Below are 20,121 nucleotides of genomic sequence, written 5' to 3'. Positions count from 1 at the left end.
TAAAGCAGACCTTTCCTTTTTCCCTGGCTTTTCTCTGCCTCTTTCTCCTGCTGCCGATTTAATTACCTTCTATATTTATCGGAGCTCAAGATGCTATTTTGGTTTCGAGACTCTTGTCACTGATATCGGGAGGCTACATTATTCAGAGTGAGAGCACTGGGGGCCATCAGACAGAGCAAGAGCACTGCTGTTAACCCTATGGAGAAGGATGTGTCGCACGATGTGTGTGTTTGCGTGTTTGTTCCCTTTTGCTCATAACATAAGGTGTGGTCTGTGTTTCTCCTGTCTCCATTTTGTGACTACTTCATCTCAGATCTCTGCTTCAACCAGAGCATCGAGAGAAAGAAGACGACTGTTTCGCACGGGACGCACTAACACTGTCACCGACGAGTTACCACAGACAAAAACAAAGAGCCGCGTCCATCCTTGTGCACACGCGTGCACACAGGCAGGCACGCACGCAGCGACAAACTCAGTAGGTATAGATCGCTGTCCTCCATATTTGGTTGTGATTTATGATTGCTCTTCAGCAGAGGCCACAGTCATCTGGGAGATGATGGCCATATTGATCTGATAAACAGTTTCATTTACTGCCAAAGCCTGCCATTTATACTCACACACACACACACACACACACACACACACACACCGAGCAAAGACACATAGGTTCACAGCAGGAATAACCCAGCTTTCTGCTTCATCAATTCCTCACCTCCTCCTCCACGTCTGCTTTTCTGTTTCTCTGCTCTTCTTTTCTTCTTCTCCTCCCCCCCAGGCCACCTCGCCCTCTCCTCTGCTCTCAGCACGCTTTAACCCGTTCCACTTCGGCCCTCGCTCTCGCTCTTTCTATCAGCACCGACTGTCGTTCACCTGGCAGCAGATGCCACGCTCCATGGCCTCTTTGTTTCTCCTATAAATTCCACAAGGCTTCACGTTAAGCTTACGTTATGGTTTGCCGATGTTTATCAGCAAACACAAGAAGACCAGACGGTTAAGGTTGGGTTAAGTTTACCATTACACGAAACAATGCACAGAATATGATCACAAATCAAGGAATAGATTTTAAGTCTATTCTACTGCAAAAAAGAGGCAGTGTAACTGTAACCCTTTGCACAGGTCGCACAAATACCATAAACCTGAAGATTTTCAAGATACTATATCCAATGCAGATGCATGTAAAGGCACCAATGTCCTTTAATTTGCCACTTTTCCGGTACAGCGTCTGCTGATGATGTCTGATTGCTCCAATTTTTGCAGCGCTGATACTAGTACAGTGTACTGACAGCTAATGAGCAGCCGTCCTGTCTCCTGCACACTCTACCCAGGCAATACCCTCACCTAAACCAAACTAAGTATTCTCGGCATTTCTCTGCATCCACAAAAGCACAACTTCACACAATGTGCTAATCTGACTTTCTGACTCTTTGGTTTGTGTGTCAAAACAATTCTAGTCGCACAGACCAGCAGTGCTATTTAATACAACATGAAATTTATCCTCTAAGTTATGGTCACCATCAGTGTCCAGATCCAGAACATCTGGAACTCAAAATACTCAAAAGCCAACACACCAAGATCAGAATCTTGAACACCAATTGTGAAATCTGTGTTGCTCTATGATGCAGAATTAATAAGATACCGATGTTGATCAACAGCTGGCTGAGGAAAGTTTTAAAGGTCTACTGGCTCAACAAGATCTGCAATTACGACCTGTGGGGAAAAAAGTGAAGCAAGTACCTGTAGAGGGAGAGATGGGAAGAAGATGATGAAGATGGACAGGAAGAAACCAACCAACAACATCACCACCAGACAAGCCCTGATGTGGAAGCTCCAAGGGAGGAGAAAAAGAGGAAGGCCAAAGAATGCAATGCATCGCAACAAGACCTTCGAAAGAATACAAGAAATTGATACACACCTGACATCAGATTAAGACTATAACTCAAAACTGAACACCTTGGAGGATCCCTTGTTGATGGCCTACATCCCAGGAGGAATGCTGGGCATAAGTAAACTGATTGGTTTACTTATGTCAAAGTGCCGAGTACGGTACGACAAAAGTACAACTTTAGTGTGTAACATTACTCTAAAAAAATAACAAGGCACTTTGTGAAGTCTCCAAGTGGCATCCTAACTAGTTAACCTTTATACAGTAAGAAGCTCTGAGAAGAAAGCACACCACGGCCTCCCATCATTACCCACTGAAGTGAAGCGGAGACTCTGCTATGCCTCGGCGTTTTGTAGTCTCTGTTGTTGTGCTAGCTGTTACATTTGGTGCAGAATCACCTGCGTCAGATTTACCTGATTTACATGCCCACGCCTCACCAGCAGCACAGAACCAAGACTCCTTTTTATGTAGGCCTGCCACAACATCCCCAGTTATAACTCCCCGGTGTTTGAGCTGCTGTTTTATGATATTCACTTCATCTTAACCAACTTGACTCGTCTTCATGAATGCATTTCATTTTATAGTACTTTTGCATTAACATAACAGGTTTTGCTGTCTCTGTGACGACTTGCTCTTCTACCTGCTTTCTGAGTGGTGTTTGGAACTGCTATTCACACTTTTTATGCACATTAAAGTCTAAAAAGTTGGGTTTTTTTTAAAATTGCATTTGCATTTGTATGCAGCTGTTATCAGCAACTGATGTTAAAAACTGCACATGTTCAGTCTGCGTCGCTTTGAACTGAGGCCCGCTGTGAAATGAAATAGGGACTGATCTATCTAATTTAATTTTTTTAAAACTGATGTCAGGAATTAATCCAACATTAGAAGGACTAATGTTTTCCTGAGATTCACCACCATTTAATTGGTGTGAGGGGTCAGGCTGCCTTAATTAGACCTTCTGTTATGGCTAAAATTAGTAGGAGAGTTTAAGTGTCTGATGACAGCCAAAACATTTGTGCTGAGGCTTTGACGCTCTGAAAAGAATAAAACTGTGGCATGAAACTCTGCATATATGTAAACATTATACATCATCACTGAACAGCCTTCATTAAAACTGGTAAAACGCCTTCATTTTTTTTTTATAAATAATGCCAAAACGAGTGGAACTGAAGAAAAAACACCACTGAGTGTACAATATATTCCCCCCACAAGCACATATACACAAGCACTAACCCATACACACACTAGAAGGCTTTCAGTTTCTAAATCAATCCCACATCCGTAGCTAATGCAGTGCTGGGCCCTCTTCAGGAAGCATTAGGCCTATTAGTCAAAGTGTGTACGCATTCCTGTGTGTGTGTGTGTGTGTGTGTGTGTGTGTGTGTGTGTGTGTGTGTGTGTGTGTGTGTGTGTGTGTGTGTATACAAGCCGCACATTCAGCAGTAGCAGATCTCGGTGGATCCTGTGGGGTCAGCAGGTGCAACAGGGAATGAGGGACCATCTTGTTGTGTGTGCGTGTGCGCGTTCCCTCCCCTCGATATCCTCCGGGCTCTTTATCGCTCTAAAATTATCCTCCATTTACTGGAAGACAGTGGACGGACGGAGAGAGAGAGAGAAAGAGAGATGTGGACACTCTAGTTTGAATGTCTTCCTGGATCACTTATGGGCGCAGAATGAAGAGAATAACAGGCTAGCTGCTTTATCGAATAAACTTATTTCATAAGTGCAGATGAGTTAAGAAGCCAGACTGGAAGGGTGGTAATGCCACAGCTAACCGGGTGAGACATTTCAGCTTCACAGAATAACTCATTTGTCAGATCAGACACAGCAGGGAAGCATGAACCTACTGTAGCTACACTGAAACGTCGTAGCTGCTACAGCTAAGCATACTCCCCACGGAACAACTCTGGCTCTCTTTTCACCAACACGTTGCTAACCCCAGTGGGATTGTTACGATTGAATTGTTTTAAATACCTAAAAATGAGAGTGACAGTACACTCTGCAAAGTGACTTGTGTCGTTGTTCTTCCACTGTAACGCCACAGTGAACAGAAAGAGTGAATACTGAAGTGAAAAGACTGTCAGTAACAGAGATACCACCTTGACCTGCGTAACAAAGCGTGTATATTTGCACAGAATGATGACCGTGGATTTTGTTCCCTGGTCTGTTATTGCTTTAGGGAGGGATCTCCTCACAGTCAGTATGGACAGGAGGAATGATTACAGTGACCTGAAACTGTCACTGTGTATAGGCGTGTGAGCACTGTTAGACAGGCTTGAAAAATGTGAAACCATCCTTTAAGGAAGTGAAACTAAAACTAAGAAGACTTCTAAGTAACAAATTTAAAGGACATTTATTTGATGCTCTGCAAATAATAATCCTATAAACTAATCCTTAATAGTCTCACAAGCAAAAACCACCTATTGCTTTTGCTAGTAAGACTAGTAAAAACTGTCTGTAGTAAATTTATCTTTATCTTATTTCTATTTGTTGTATCACTGTATATAACAACAGAATGATCAGAATTATACACACATACACACAAAACCTAAACTGTAAACCTCAGGTCGCACATAACCTGTAGTTTTAGGAGACATGTAATAAACTATATCTATATATCTTGTTTGTAAGTCTAAATTTACACAGACTGATCGTTTAACCTCAAACTGCTGCCGTTATACCAGTGTTAACTTTGTTGCCCAATAATTTTCATCATTTATTTTTCATCGTTTTTCTTCTTACAAATACAAGATGGAAGCTAAATAAAAACTATGATTAGGTGTATCGGTGCTTTCGTCATTAAATAAAAATGAGATGAAAAAATTCCTGAGAGATGAGATCCAGTCAGAACTGATTAAGTTGTGTAGAAAGGTGGATGATCCAATCAGAAGTAATCTTTTTGTGCAGTAAGGTTAGACACGCACGTTTAATTTGCCCCCCTGGCTTTTTTTGGTTTTTTGGTTGTTGGTTTTATTTTCTGAGGCGGTACGACGAGCTCCGTGTTTCTCATGAAAATGCAACGAATTGTGAAAGCTTGGGAGGAAGGGAAGAGCAGACGTACGGACACATTTCACACTTAATGTCAAAGAAAATAAGATGCACTGCAAACTGCGTGAAGCAACTCTCACCGGTAAAAACACGACGAGCCTTTACACTTTGTATTTTAACTGAACCCACTCCAGATTTAGTCTGTTATAAAAAACATATTAAACATTACATTTAAAAACAGTTTTACATTAAATTTTGCAAAACATGCCGTAGGGTTCATGAAACAAACACAAATGGAGCATAGAACATAATGCAGCATTCATGGGAGAGTGGGATGAAATTAAGATGATAAAACAAAAAATCAAAAGAATTGGGATTTTGTTTTTAAAAGAAAATATATAGATGCTAATAATCAACGTATGTGTGACGATGTTAGTGCAAAGTCTCGTTCAGATCAGCCCACCCATGAAGGAGGAGCTAGGGCACAGACAGACATATATACTGACGTATGCTGTGGTCGTTACAGTAAGATACTGGGCCTCGTCTCAAGCCCTCAGGTCATCCTGTCTGAAACCAGCTGCTTTAGCTGCGATCCACTCTACTTTAATCACCTCCATCTCTGTGCACACGCACACACACACACACACACATATGGCAAAAATAAAGAAAACAGTATAACAGGTGCCTTATAAACAAGCCATGGCCTGCAGTTGAGATGCCGTGCAATCTGTTGAAATAAAGGACCGACAGCCGCAGTATCTCAAAATAAAACTCATCTAAAGCGAGCTCCAGTTACGCTCGTGTGCAGCTAAATGTTGATTTATATAAGAAATAAAGCAGAAGAATAAACACATGCTTACTGCGAGGATCTTAATTAAAGTGTAACATAATCTGGTTATGTAGAAAACGTGTGTCTAGCCTGGGTGCTCTTTAGGGTTCACAGGAACTACAGCTACCTGCAGCAGGCCTCCCATTAACCCCAGTTCAGATGGTTTGGATGCTCTCGAAGGCTTCATGTTGAATTAATAGAAATTCTGAAAAAAAATAAAAAATAAAATAAAATAGTGGTCTCTCTCGTAGGGATGCACGGATATATGCGCCTATAGCCCAGCACTGAGCTGAGTACAATTTTGATTGCGGTGCCCCGACCTTTTGAAAAATTCAAGGACAACATGTCTCTGCTGGACTGTTCCTAATGGAATGGGAAGCCGTTTCTGGAGAACCACACTGTTGTTGACTTTTTTAATTTTTTTCTTTTCGCTGTGAAGTTTTTGTAATTTGATTGAGGTGCTGTGAGAAATCTGAAAACTTCAGCAGATGAGACGTGCATGAAAATCAAACAGAAATCAGTGTCATCTGCCCCTGATTTAAAAATAAACATCAAAGTCTGTCTGTAAAAACCTGTGTCACTCCACTTGGAGGAGTCACTAAGCAAAGAGTAATCATGTTAGTCTGTGTTTTAGTGGAAACTTGCAGAGCCTGGTGATATGGCTGAATGCTGCTCTGAGGCAAATCCCAAACCAAATGCCTTTTTTTCCTGAGAAATACGATTTTTTAACAACAAAAATATCTTTCAAGAGCGCTAATTAGACTCAACGTCACAATCGAACACTCAAGATCCATCCTTATGTGCTTTCATCTTACATGCAGACCTCCATTTCCCCTTGTGACCCTCCATCAAGTGTCCTTGTACACCCTCTTCCTCTCTGTATTTGTCCCTGAGGGTTCTACCATCCTGAGCTGGATCAAGTCTCAGTAAAATCAATAGTATCCATGCATGCAGCTTTTGCATGACCACTTGAACATGCACAGACACTGGCGTTGCTTCACCTTCATATACAGTGGGGCAAAAAAGTATTTAGTCAGCTACCGATTGTGCAAGTTCCCCCACTTAAAATGATGACAGAGGTCAGTAATTTGCACCAGAGGTACACTTCAACTGTGAGAGACAGAATGTTAAAAAAAATATCCTTGAATCCACATGGTAGGATTTGTAAAGAATTTATTCGTAAATCAGGGTGGAAAATAAGTATTTGGTCAATAACAAAAATACAACTCAATACTTTGTAACATAACCTTTGTTGGCAATAACAGAGGTCAAAGGTTTACTATAGGTCTTTACCAGGTTTGCACACACAGTAGCTGGTATTTTGGCCCATTCCTCCATGCAGATCTTCTCGAGAGCAGTGATGTTTTGGGGCTGTCGCCGAGCAACACGGACTTTCAACTCCCGCCACAGATTTTCTATGGGGTTGAGGTCTGGAGACTGGCTAGGCCACTCCAGGACTTTCAAATGCTTCTTACGGAGCCACTCCTTTGTTGCCCGGGCGGTGTGTTTTGGATCATTGTCATGTTGGAAGACCCAGCCTCGTTTCATCTTCAAAGTTCTCACTGATGGAAGGAGGTTTTGGCTCAAAATCTCACGATACATGGCCCCATTCATTCTGTCCTTAACACGGATCAGTCGTCCTGTCCCCTTGGCAGAAAAACAGCCCCATAGCATGATGTTTCCACCCCCATGCTTCACAGTAGGTATGGTGTTCTTGGGATGCAACTCAGTATTCTTCTTCCTCCAAACACGACGAGTTGAGTTTATACCAAAAAGTTCTACTTTGGTTTCATCTGACCACATGACATTCTCCCAATCCTCTGCTGTATCATCCATGTGCTCTCTGGCAAACTTCAGACGGGCCTGGACATGCACTGGCTTCAGCAGCGGAACACGTCTGGCACTGCGGGATTTGATTCCCTGCCGTTGTAGTGTGTTACTGATGGTGACCTTTGTTACTTTGGTCCCAGCTCTCTGCAGGTCATTCACCAGGTCCCCCCGTGTGGTTCTGGGATCTTTGCTCACCGTTCTCATGATCAGTTTGACCCCACGGGATGAGATCTTGCGTGGAGCCCCAGATCGAGGGAGATTATCAGTGGTCTTGTATGTCTTCCATTTTCTGATGATTGCTCCCACAGTTGATTTTTTCACACCAAGCTGCTTGCCTATTGTAGATTCACTCTTCCCAGTCTGGTGCAGGTCTACAATACTTTTCCTGGTGTCCTTCGAAAGCTCTTTGGTCTTGGCCATGGCGGAGTTTGGAGTCTGACTGTTTGAGGCTGTGGACAGGTGTCTTTTATACAGATGATGAGTTCAAACAGGTGCCATTCATACAGGTAACGAGTGGGGGACAGAAAAGCTTCTTACAGAAGACGTTACAGGTCTGTGAGAGCCAGAGATTTTCCTTGTTTGAGGTGACCAAATACTTATTTTCCACCCTAATTTACGAATAAATTCTTTACAAATCCTACCATGTGAATTCATGGATTTTTTTTTCACATTCTGTCTCTCACAGTTGAAGTGTACCTCTGGTGCAAATTACTGACCTCTGTCATCATTTTAAGTGGGGGAACTTGCACAATCGGTGGCTGACTAAATACTTTTTTGCCCCACTGTATATATAATTAGAAAAGTCTCTACATGATTATTGTCATTATCCCCAGACAAATTAAAGTTTCTTTACATTATCTCATGATGGACACAGGTGTTAATATCAGGAACATCCATAGTAACCCCTGTGGTGGCTGACGGGGCCAGCACAGAGTTTTTTGATAGTCTGAGGATAGAAATGAGGATGGAAGACGGAGAGTGTCAGTGGAAAAGTGAGCGAGAGGAGAGGAAGAAGGAAACAAGTGCAGAAAGCGAGACAGTCAGACTGGCCATTATAAATCATATCCGCTGTTGGCGCCGGCCACGTATCCTAGCAACCAGACAGACCCTCCGCCTCTCCTCCATCCCCATCTCTTTCTTCTGCTAACAGCCTGGTCACTGTTATTACCCATACTGCACTGGGCTATGGCCCATAAACTCATGGCAGAGTTTGGTTTGTGCTTACAGTTTGCAGACTGATGTAAGGAGGGCTTGTACTGAGCAAAGCTGCACACAGTGCTCTCTCACTCTAACGCACACACAACATGTGACTGAAAATATTACGGTACCTTCAATCACTGTATGCTGTATGGTTTTATTCATTCATTGATTTGCAATATAATCCACAAAAGAGCACAAAACTATGGACAGGTTTAAGAAATAGATGAGAAATGACTCGTAACAAATTACATTAAGAAAAGCATACAATGTCACACACAAGCCTGTGTGGACAATAGCTATGCTGAACGTCAACTCTTTGGCTACATTTATATAAATACAATGTTGCTAACTCTGCCGTCTGTAAAACATGGAGGAGGCTCTGTCGTGGTTTTGGGGGCTACATTTGAACCAGTGGTGAAAATCAAAATTTATGGAATTATGAACACAGGAAAGTACAATCAGATCACTGATCCACCATGCAATGCAATGTGGTCGCATCTGATCAGCAACAGCTTCGTGTTTCTGCATAACAATAACCTCAAACACAAAGCCACTGCAGTAAAAGCATACCTGGAAAAACACACAACAGTCATAGATTTTTTCCCCAGAGCTCATACCTCAACATTTTTGAAGCGGTGTGGGATCATCCTGACATAGAACGGAGCAAAACGCACCCAACATCCAGACAAGAGCTTTGAATGTCCTTCAAGAAGCCTGGAGAACTATTCCTGAAGACGACTTAAAGAAATACGAGTAAGCTTGCTTAAAAGAGTTCAGGCTGTGTTAAAGAATAAAGGCGATCCATAACAAATACTTCAAGCTCATCAGAATTGTGCCTTAGATGTTGTATTTCCATGTATGTTTACATATATTTATATGAACTACTGAAATTTCTAAGCACTATATAAAGAAATGGTGGGTGGCTTGAGAGTTTTGCAAAGGTCTGTAATTAATAAATCAACATTTAAATTATCCTGCAATAAAAAAAAGCTGTAAAAGAGCAGAATAGTGCTCCTTTTGTATGTAACCTGGTAGTGTATCTTACTGGGACATAATTTAGCCTTTGTGCTCTTTTGTGTGAAAATTCAATAGCCTTTCTAACAGGAAACGATGCCACACATGTAAAGATGGACTTTAACCTGACACGTCATTAAGTCAACTGCAACTGAACAAAAATAATAATCAGAATTGTTCCTTTTATGTTGCTTTTAAAGATTTTTTCACACGTGTCTCAGCACTAAATATTTTACAGTAGTTAGCAACGCTTTGGTGTTTCTCCTGTTTTTGTACATTCTATTTTGGGACAATAGCGCACCTCTACAGCACAGGCTTCTTTATGCTTTAAGTACTCTGTTTTGGGGAAGTACACTTAATTGTATGCCCTTTCCAGTATAAACACATAACATACTCAAAACCTGCTTAGCATTACAATGTCGTATTGATTGGGGACTCAGCTTCAGCTTACCTGACTCCTGTGGTTACTTGACATCTAAATGCAGTGTTTTGGGATTTTTTAGCAGTATTTTTGTCAGGTAATTTAAATAATGGGTGGAAACTGGAGGAATTTTTTTGCTAAACCTTAACATACAGAATAAAACTTGACTTAAAGACGCATCTAAATATCAGTGTAAAGATCTCTGGGAAACTGTCTAAATCTGATGCATCCACTCTGATGTCACAATAAAGCCGCACACCTGCAGCGATTTTACACTGAATTGTAAAGGTTTTGCCATATTTTCTGAAATTTCCTCTTGATTGTCCCAGGACTGGTGAGACTGAACAGACTCTTTGTTTAAGTCAGTCTGGTGCCAGACCACGGGTTACTGATTTTGATCCTCAGATAAAACAAAAGGCTCGAGCTAGCATGACTAGCACTTGGCTGTGATGCTCGACGAGCAGGCCGGCTCTCTGCTGCAGCTTTATGCAGTCTCCTCACTAAAAGCTTCACCCAGTTACTGGTCTCCAGACAGTTACGGGCTTACCTCTTCTCTTTGGGCTTGGCTACTGCCTCATTGTCTACTGGCTTATGAAATTCTGAGTACTCAGCAGAGTGAACGGACAGTAACACACAGGGAGAATGAGTGTGCGCATCTATGGGAGCAAAGGAAATGAAGCACTCAGGAACCACTCAGTCAACCCATAGTCTGAGAGCAATCACAAGTGGGTGGTATGAGAGGAAAATTGTGTTTGAGGAATGAAGGACAAAGTTGCCAGAGAGTGTGTGTCTAACTGTGCATGAGTGTGTGCTCGGACGTATGTGTGTGTAAAGGAAGTACGCCACCTTGTGGACCAGGATTGACAGGAACCTCCTGCTATTGTCCATCTGTGAGAGAGAAAATCAAAGCACAGGTAGTCAAATGTTGGTTCTTCCTTATATAATGTACTGTATTTAACATGGGCAATTTGCTGGTGGGGGATCAGGGGTGGGTTTCCATTCTTTGGTCTACATATCTTTGCCTCAGGCTGCTTAAACAACAGCTAAACCTAAACTAAAATTACTTTAGCACTGCAATGCTATACTGCAAACAAGGCTAAAATAAGAATTCAGCTTGCACCGAAAATAAAGACAATACTGTCTGGGGACCAAATACACTTCGATCCATGAGAGAAAAGAAATGAAAACAATCCAGAGCAGAGGACAGCAGTCGACCAGCAAACCAAACTGTTTTCTTACTCTGACACGTAGGAAAATACTGTAACGACCAACTTATTTATTCATTTTACTGGTGATGGCATGTTGCACTGTTGCATTTTAAGATGTATGTTAAATGTTGAAGTGGTATGCGTGGACAAATGGCGCTACAGTAAATAAAGATTTGACATGTTAAAATAGCATTTAGCCCTTTTCATTGTGCTTGACTGTGTGTACGAAAGGCCAGTCACACAGGCATAGAGACCACTCCATGACCGTGTGGCAACTGCTGCCTGTGAGGGAAAAATCTCCATTTTTCAACTGGTTGGTGACTGGTTCCTGGAGGTTGCTGGCTGTTGTTAAAACTGCACTCACAGGCCTAGAGACCAGTCAGTGACCCTCCTGGCAGCCATTGTCGGTAGATGAAATCAGACACAAAGAAGGTGTTGCACCAAAAAAACCTTTTGGAATTGCTTTGGTCACTAGCAGATTGATGGAGTTACCTGTAGGTTGCATGTTTGTATGTGAACACTCACAAACTACTCTTGGAGCTGTAGTGAAACTATGAAAACGGGAAACAGAGATCGTTTGCTTTCAAAGTAAAAGTTGTGCCTTTTGAAAAGTGTTGGGTGCTGAGCTGAGGCACAACTTTTACTTGAAAGGTAAACCTTTTCAGTCTCGTTTGCACTTTTCACAGCTTGACTAAAGCTCGGAAAGTAGTTTGCAAGTTTTTGCAGAGAAGTTGGCGTCTTCCATGTAAACTACAGGTAACTGTGGTAACCTTACAGTGACCAAAGCATTTACAAGGAGGTTTTAGGTGCAGCACCCTTTTTGCAAGTGATTTCACACAGTGACACCCACCTACCTCCAGGAACCATTCACCAATGTTTTAGGGAATCTACAGTTTTTCTCTAGTGACCAGTGGCTATGTAACGTCTGATATAGTGGATAACTCTTGAGCTACGTCGACATGACATTCTGCGTGAAAACTGAGATACCTGAACTATTTTCATTTTTAAAAACTGGTTTTGTATCATTCAGTATTAATGGTGCCCTCGCACATGTGCAAGTTACCCATGCCATGTGCACCAATGCTGCTTCCAAACCATCATGTTGATATCTGTTTGATCATTTTTTTAATCTCTTTTTTTTAAGGTATTCTAGTCTTAACCTTCATTTATGACTGTATTCACAAATTGTGCTTTAGAGGTGTTCCTGAGCCTTTGCAGTGATTTCACATGTAGAATAATGGTGCTACCTGAGGGGCTGAAGATAACGGTCATTCAGTATGCATTTTATGGCTTATCTTTTGCTTGCATGGACCACTCCTGAATCCTTGAATGATATAATGTACTGTAAATAATTAAATCCTTTGTCATTTTACATCCAGAAACTTTGCACTTTAAATACATGCCCACACATGCTTTCACAGAGTGTTGTCCCTCAGTTATCTTTACACGTGAAAGAGTCAGCCTGCCTAGGACACTCTTTTTAAAACCAATTATGTTACTGACTTGCTTCTAATCAAGCTAATTAGTTGAGATGGTATCACACATATATTTCAGTCTTTTTGTTGTCCCTTTAGAACTTTTTACTTACATTTTACTCAACATCGGATAACATTTTGCTGAATTCATTAGCAGACTGTTACTCGATGAGGCTTTGCAAAACACACAAATAACCTTTAAATGTGCAGCTAGAACACACTAACTGCGGGATAATTTCTTGAAGGACACTCATGAGCTTTTCAAGGCTAGCACGCCTATAAATCTATAACGCCCTCCCTTTAAGAATTAATGAGAATCACAGTAAGAGTAGAAAAGATAGTGAAGGGACTATTCCTGCAAAAACATAATCATACTTTACAGTCACATCCTTGAAGATAAGGCAGATTACATGAAAAGTTCATTATCTTAAATTATACTAAGAAAAAAGGATTAGAAAAAAGTTCGATAGGGATCCAACGTGACTGATTTTCTCTGTCCATTTTAGCCTGCATGTAAGCTTGAAAGGGGAAAGAATATCCTTGGGTTTGTCACTACAATACCTAAAAAACAGATGTATTTAAATTTTATATACAGACAAAAAAAGGCCTCTGGCTAAAAGGGGGGCTGCTGTTTGATGTAATTTAAATAAACTACTTTTTACAGGATTACTTTTGTCATAGTAGCGATAATGCAGATAATAGTTTAATATTTAAAACAGGCTTTAAACAGTTGTTTCTAGAATTTTTTTACAACCTAATATAATATTATATAATATTATAATATTATGCAAGTGGCATTAGTATAAACTTTTAAGGGAACAATACATATTTTTGGAAATGTATGTAATTAAGGTAAACAGTTCAAACACTCTCGTGCAGGCATCTCATTATTTGCAACTTATGCTAATTAGCATGCCAAAGCTAGCTCTAACAAAATCCGAGTGTCGCTGGCAATTCTTTAAAAACGTTTCTTCCTTGGATTAAGCGTTTTATAGCCTTCATTAGTTCGGTTGTATTAAACTATATGAGATGCTGTGCGAAAGAAGCACATTAACAATATAAGTTACACAAAGCCAAGAAGGTGACGTAGCCAACCTGAGTACAGAGGTTAAAATCATGATGTTACCTTCAATACAGTTGGAAAAAACAAATACGAAGCGCTGAAAATGCCAACTCCAAAGAATTAAATAACCCCAAGAAATTAAATGAGCGGAGGGATAGCTGAACTCTAACTTATTATGAAATGTACAGCATTCTAATTAAGCAGCATGTCGTTATTATGTTAGGCAGCTATTTTTATTTTCCGTCCGAATGTACTTGAACGCAGCACCACAGACCGTAGTTTTTCAACAGTTTCGTAAGCTCGGGAGGAGACCCTCACTGCAGGCTACACAATGCGAAGGATGGCGGAGGAGCTACAACCTGCCAAGGAGCAGAGGTGAGTTGTTTTCGTTTCTTTCTTTCTTTCTTCCTTTCTTCTTCACGTTGGACATGCTAGTTGTTTTTGTCGTTTAGTTTCTTCTCAGCGTGAATGCTGTTCATTTGTGTGACAACAAACACAACTTTGTTCTCTTCGTGTGAACCCGCATTAGTGTATTCACAGGTAGATTAAAAAAAATAGATCCACCCACACTAAACCTATAGGAAAACGGTGTCGTGTAAATATACAGGCCACCCGCTTGCTGGCAAACGTCCAAAGTGAAAAGTTTTCGAGCCCGAATCTTCCTGTTAATTCTGGCTGCTGTGTGAGTGACTTCCTATACAAAACTTTATTGTAGAAAAAATACTTTAAATCTTAGGGTGACCAAACGTTTTGCACTTGTTGAGTTGTAAAACCCTATATGACTTATTTTTTTTATTTTTTTATTTCACCATTCATTAACCGCACAGAGAAGGCATCGTTAAATATGTCAAAGTTTTCTTTAAGCAAACAGTATTATTAAAGTTCTTCATGACTCGGCCAAGTGTCCTCTGTTTTTGAAATCAAAATATGGTCACCCTATCTTATCGGCGTCTGCCTTTGTCCTCCAAATGTTAAAATCGTGCTGATTTACAATGCATTTGACCATAAGTGACCCAAAATACACAGAACAAAGACATGTTTGGGCTTCTTTCTGGACATTGATTGCATGTTGTTGTCAAGTACTGCATACCAGCAGCACTGATTACAAAAATATCATATAGCCAAAGGTCAGTTTATTGTTGGGTTTGCACGTGCTTTGTGTCTTTCATGCATGTTTTTGTGTATCCTTTCTGTCTGAGTCACAGTTCCTGGATATCAAGTTGGCTTCCCTCCTGGTGTCCCACCTCTCCTTCTCAACTAAAAGATGCCGAGGAAAAAATCCTCAAGAGTGAGTGTGTCTGATGTAGCTGTTTCCGATCTGTAGTTTATGTGTTTCATAAAGTCAGAGTTAAAACAGTTTCTCTATCCCTGCCCTATAATCTTTTCTGTCTGCCGCAGCTGTGAAGCGGCCTTTCTCCAGGCAGCATGTTCGGATATCGAGTGGCAACTACCTGTGGACCTTAGCTTTCTCCACGCAGCAGCAGCAGTCAGCAGCCCCGTGTGTCCCACAGCCCCCAACCCCGCCCACCACTCCTTTGGTTCTGCTGCACGGCTTCGGAGGTGGTGTCGCCCTCTGGGCTCTTAACCTGGATTCTCTCTCCAGCAGTGGACCGGTCTACGCTCTAGACCTGCTGGGCTTTGGCAGGAGCAGCCGTCCCCAGTTCAGCACCGACCCCAGGGAGGCCGAGGATCAGTTTGTGGCATCCCTGGAGGAGTGGAGGGAGAAGGTGGGGCTTCAGGAGATGGTGCTGCTGGGACACAACCTTGGAGGATACCTGTCTGCAGCCTACACGCTGAAATACCCACACAGGTGCTTTGTGTCTGTGTGAGAGTGTGTGTGAGAGGACACAGTTCCAGGTGGTTTTCTAGTTTAGCCATCTCTTTTTTTTTTCTTTTTTTTTTTTTGCACCACTTGCCAAATAAACTACAAGCCCATATATAAAAAAAGAAGTAAATGTGTGGAGTTTTAATTGAATTTCTACATTTTAGTTTGTACATTTGATCAGGTAACTGCATGTGTGTGTATGCAGGGTAAAGCATCTGCTGCTGGTGGAGCCGTGGGGATTCCCAGCACGCCCAGAGAACCCCAACCACAACTCCATCCCAATGTGGATCAGAGCAATTGGCGCCGTCATGAGCCCCTTCAACCCTCTGGCCGGTCTCAGACTGGCTGGACCTCTAGGTTAGCACACACAAACACACATTGAACACACACTGAACAAACACATATTTGTTTCTCTTACGCATCTGTGTATTTTGAATGTTTTCAACTTCTAAGTGACAAATTATTATCAGCAGCGATGGGGGTTGGCTTAAAATGTCCCAGTTATCTAAACCATGCCATACCACTGTTCTTGCATCATTTCAAAATTAATCCCCCAGGAAAGAAAATAATTCCTATAAAAACGATACGCTTTTAAAAAAATACAGTAAGTATTTTAAATACTTCCATCCACCATGCACTTCCATCTTTATGCTTACATAAGCTCAGGTCTATTGGTAGAAGGCTACGGAGGTATTGCCAGATGTTCATTTTGCTAGCAGTGTTTTCCAATTCTCGCAGGGAATTCTGAGACGGTTCCAGGCCAGATGAGATGTATAGTCTTAACTTTCGAGTTCTGGGTCTATCCCAGTGTCTTCTGGCTGGGAACGACCCGAAAAAAAGGAATTTGCACAGGAGGCATCGTAATTTAAATACACATATACCTTCTTTTACAAGAAGCCCCACCCACCTGCTGTTATATATTGGTAAATATTCTGTCTGTGTGGGGCAGCCAATCAGAAGATAGCTGGGCTAAAGAGAGAGGATGGATGAACTCTGATCAAAATGACATAAATATAGATTACTTTGAACTGTGAATAATGCAGTAATTACTCTGGAAAAGTCAAAGAGCAAAAAATATGAGGATAAAATTGGCAGTAACGCCACCTTAAATGCCTTTAATTAATTCTATGGCAACACCCACCCCCCCACCCCAGCTTCTTCTGAGTCGGGGGAGCACCAGACATCAAACGTCTGCTTGAGGTGCCATTGTTCTATTCAAAGGTCTGAACTGTAACTAAATCTCCTTCTTTTCTTGTGCGTCTCTTAGGCCCGATGCTCGTCCAGACCATCAGGTCAGACTTCAAGCAGAAATACTCCTCTGTGTTCAGTGACTACACTGTGTGTGACTACATCTATCATCTGAATGCCCAGACTCCGAGGTGACGAACATTTTAAACCATCCGTGCACAAATATGTCCATTCTCAGAAGATCTTAGGAGCTTGTGCATTTTTCTTTTCTATTTTTTCATTTCAGTGGCGAGACAGCCTTTAAGAACATGACCGTTCCCTACGGCTGGGCTAAGAGGCCCATGCTAGACAGGATCGGCCAGATCCAGGTTGAAATTCCTATTTCTTTCATTTATGGATCCCGGTCCAGTATTGACAGCCACTCTGGATATGCATTCAAGAAAACCAGGCCAGATGTGGAAATCCGAGTAGGTTCTCTATTTTACATTTTGCACCTTTAACTTTGTCAGTACAAGGTTCAAAATACATTTTAAGCAAGATTTTAAGCATTTTTTTGTGCCTAAATCTGCCTGAATGTATGTCAAGTTACTTTTATTTGCCTTGTGGAACGGTGGCACCTTTATCTCAAAACTATTTCGCATCCACTGTGTGTGCGCTTGTCAGGTGATCAGAGGAGCGGGCCATTATGTTTTCGCAGACCAGCCTGAGGACTTCAACCAGACGGTGCTTCAGATTCTCGCCAGGACGGAGGAGAAAGGGGAAGGAACAGAGCAGTGAGAAAACACACAGGAGAGCCAGAGAAGTGTTATACTGTAAGACTCTTCATCAGTGCTGGATTGAGGATTCCTCATTATCTGTCTAATACTCCATGAGGCCCGGCGTCTGAAGTCAGACGGTGCCACAGGTTTATTTATCCTGCCTCAAGCACATACAACAATTTTGTAAATAATTGTGAAATGCAGCCAGTGTTGCATTTGTTGCTAAATGTTTTTGAGATTGTGGGAAGAGGAGCTGGGTCTAACATTTTTCCTAGAACTTGTTGGGAAACTCTTATCAAAAAAATGAAGAAATGTCATCTCAAGGGAATTAGTTGTTTTCTGTATGGATCTAGACAAAGTAAACAGACTGTTCCTTTTCTGACCCCTCACCCGCTCTGTGAGAGATATGAGGGAGAAGTAAGTGGGGCAAAGGGCTGGATGGGATTTTTAGGAAACCTTTTCACTTCTAAGAAGAGCCGCTGTGACTGTGTGGGAAGTGACCAGCAGGTGGCAGCACAGTAACAGCGTGCGTGCATCAGCGCCTCTCTGTTTTGCACACTCGTGCCAGCGAATCCCACACAAAGTAACCTCACATGCATATTGAGTTGAGTGACCTACTCAGGAGACCTGGACAGTGATGCTCTAAGAGCAGTACGTCGCTCGGCTTGCTGCTAAGTCACAACTGCAGTGACAGAATAGGGTCAGAGATGAGTGCTGGACTAAAAATAGGACTTCTGTTCAAAGACCCATCAGCATGAAGGAAACATGTTACTGTGAGACATTAAATTTGTGAATGTGTGAGTGTGCAAAAATACTATTATCTGTCCTTTTGTTTGCTCTTTTTCCGGTCGTATTGTACACTCCATTTAAATCCATTTTTAACCCTGTTTATTGTATAACTCAGTAAATTGGAGAAATTCAAGCTTCATCTTCTTTTGTAATTTTCTGCATCAAAATACACACTACACAATTCAAAACACACACATCAGCCGCAACATTAAAACCACTGACAGGCACAGTGAACAGCACTGATTATTTCAGTTTGCCTGGAAACCTTAGGTCCTGGCATATATTTGGATGTTACATGCACAACCTGCCAAAACACTGCTACAGACCCAGCTATGGCAAAGAGATATTCTCCCCAGCAGGAAAATACACCCTGCTGCACCTTAAGAAGTATTCAGGAAATGCACTGAGAAACAGCACAAAGTAAAATAAAATTGCACTGAGCTAAATTGAGGGATTTTATTTATCAACTTGCTTTATATTGAAACATACAGATCCTACAGTGTAAGGAAGGGAAGAAGATTTCCATTTTAAGATGGGAGAGTGAAAGAAGAGAAGAAAAAAAGAGCACAGCGATCAGAAAAAAATACAAATTATGAGAGAGAAAAGTCATCATTTTGATAGGCAGACGATGGGATACCATATAAATGCACCGAGAGTGGAGTTCAAGTGCTTAGTGCATCATGGGAAGTCCCCAGGAAGCCTGAGTCTACAGGGAGTGCAGAATTATTAGGCAAATGAGTATTTTGTCCACATCATCCTCTTCATGCATGTTGTCTTACTCCAAGCTGTATAGGCTCGAAAGCCTACTACCAATTAAGCATATTAGGTGATGTGCATCTCTGTAATGAGAAGGGGTGTGGTCTAATGACATCAACACCCTATATCAGGTGTGCATAATTATTAGGCAACGTCCTTTCCTTTGGCAAAATGGGTCAAAAGAAGAACTTGACAGGCTCAGAAAAGTCAAAAATAGTGAGATATCTTGCAGAGGGATGCAGCAGTCTCAAAATTGCAAAGCTTCTGAAGCGTAATCAGAATCAGAATCAGAATGGGGTTTATTGCCAAATGTTGAGCAGGTTTACAACATTAGGAAATTGCTGCGGTGCTTCAGTGCAAACATGCTGTCATAAATAGCACTTAAATAGACATGGAAAGAAATAAAAGTAGGGATAAGAATTAAAAGTGCTACGTGGAAAGATATGTGCATGAGATATACATGAGATATATACATGAGAATAAGAATTAAGAGTGCTACGTTGAAAGATATATACATGAGTGCAGGTGGTGATCAGTGCCAAACATAGAATGATGCAGTGACACAGCGTAGGGTCATGTGTTAATGGCGGGTACAGTCATATGGTTATTGTTCATGTGTCCAACAGCAGAGGGGAAGAAACTGTTCTTATGGCGAGAGGTTCTGGTGCGAATGGACCGGAGCCTCCTGCCTGAGGGGAGCAGGTCAAACAGACTGTGTCCAGGGTGATCATCGAACAATCAAGCGTTTCATTCAAAATAGTCAACAGGGTCGCAAGAAGCGTGTGGAAAAACCAAGGCGCAAAATAACTGCCCATGAACTGAGAAAAGTCAAGCGTGCAGCTGCCAACATGCCACTTGCCACCAGTTTGGCCATATTTCAGAGCTGCAACATCAC

At 41.6% G+C, this 20,121-nt stretch overlaps 1 protein-coding gene across 1 annotated transcript; it reads left to right on the top strand.

Moving 5' to 3' along the window:
- The first annotated feature begins 14,188 nt into the window (after positions 1 to 14,188).
- On the top strand, positions 14,189 to 18,603 carry LOC308384631 (1-acylglycerol-3-phosphate O-acyltransferase ABHD5-like). The gene is made up of 7 exons (XM_080863167.1): positions 14,189 to 14,285; positions 15,116 to 15,198; positions 15,309 to 15,720; positions 15,941 to 16,092; positions 17,003 to 17,114; positions 17,210 to 17,390; positions 17,587 to 18,603. Exons 1-7 carry the CDS (start codon positions 14,242 to 14,244, stop codon positions 17,698 to 17,700), a joined length of 1,098 nt encoding a protein of 365 aa, XP_080719293.1. The 5' UTR covers positions 14,189 to 14,241; the 3' UTR covers positions 17,701 to 18,603.
- Positions 18,604 to 20,121: the final 1,518 nt, after the last annotated feature.

This window comes from Rhamphochromis sp. 'chilingali', assembly GCF_963969265.1.
Source record: "Rhamphochromis sp. 'chilingali' genome assembly, chromosome: 17".
NCBI classification, from domain to species: Eukaryota; Metazoa; Chordata; class Actinopteri; order Cichliformes; family Cichlidae; genus Rhamphochromis; species Rhamphochromis sp. 'chilingali'.
Note: the sequence above shows the minus strand (reverse complement) of the source record. Positions and strands in the feature narration are given on the sequence as shown.

Bases quoted from the DNA above. Each gene is read 5' to 3' on its own strand.
- LOC308384631 (XM_080863167.1), top strand. From the start codon at position 14,242: ATGCGAAGGATGGCGGAGGAGCTACAACCTGCCAAGGAGCAGAG. The intron at 14,286-15,115 runs GTGAGTTGTTTT...TCTGAGTCACAG, and splicing joins CAACCTGCCAAGGAGCAGAG to TTCCTGGATATCAAGTTGGC. The intron at 15,721-15,940 runs GTGCTTTGTGTC...GTGTGTATGCAG, and splicing joins ACGCTGAAATACCCACACAG to GGTAAAGCATCTGCTGCTGG.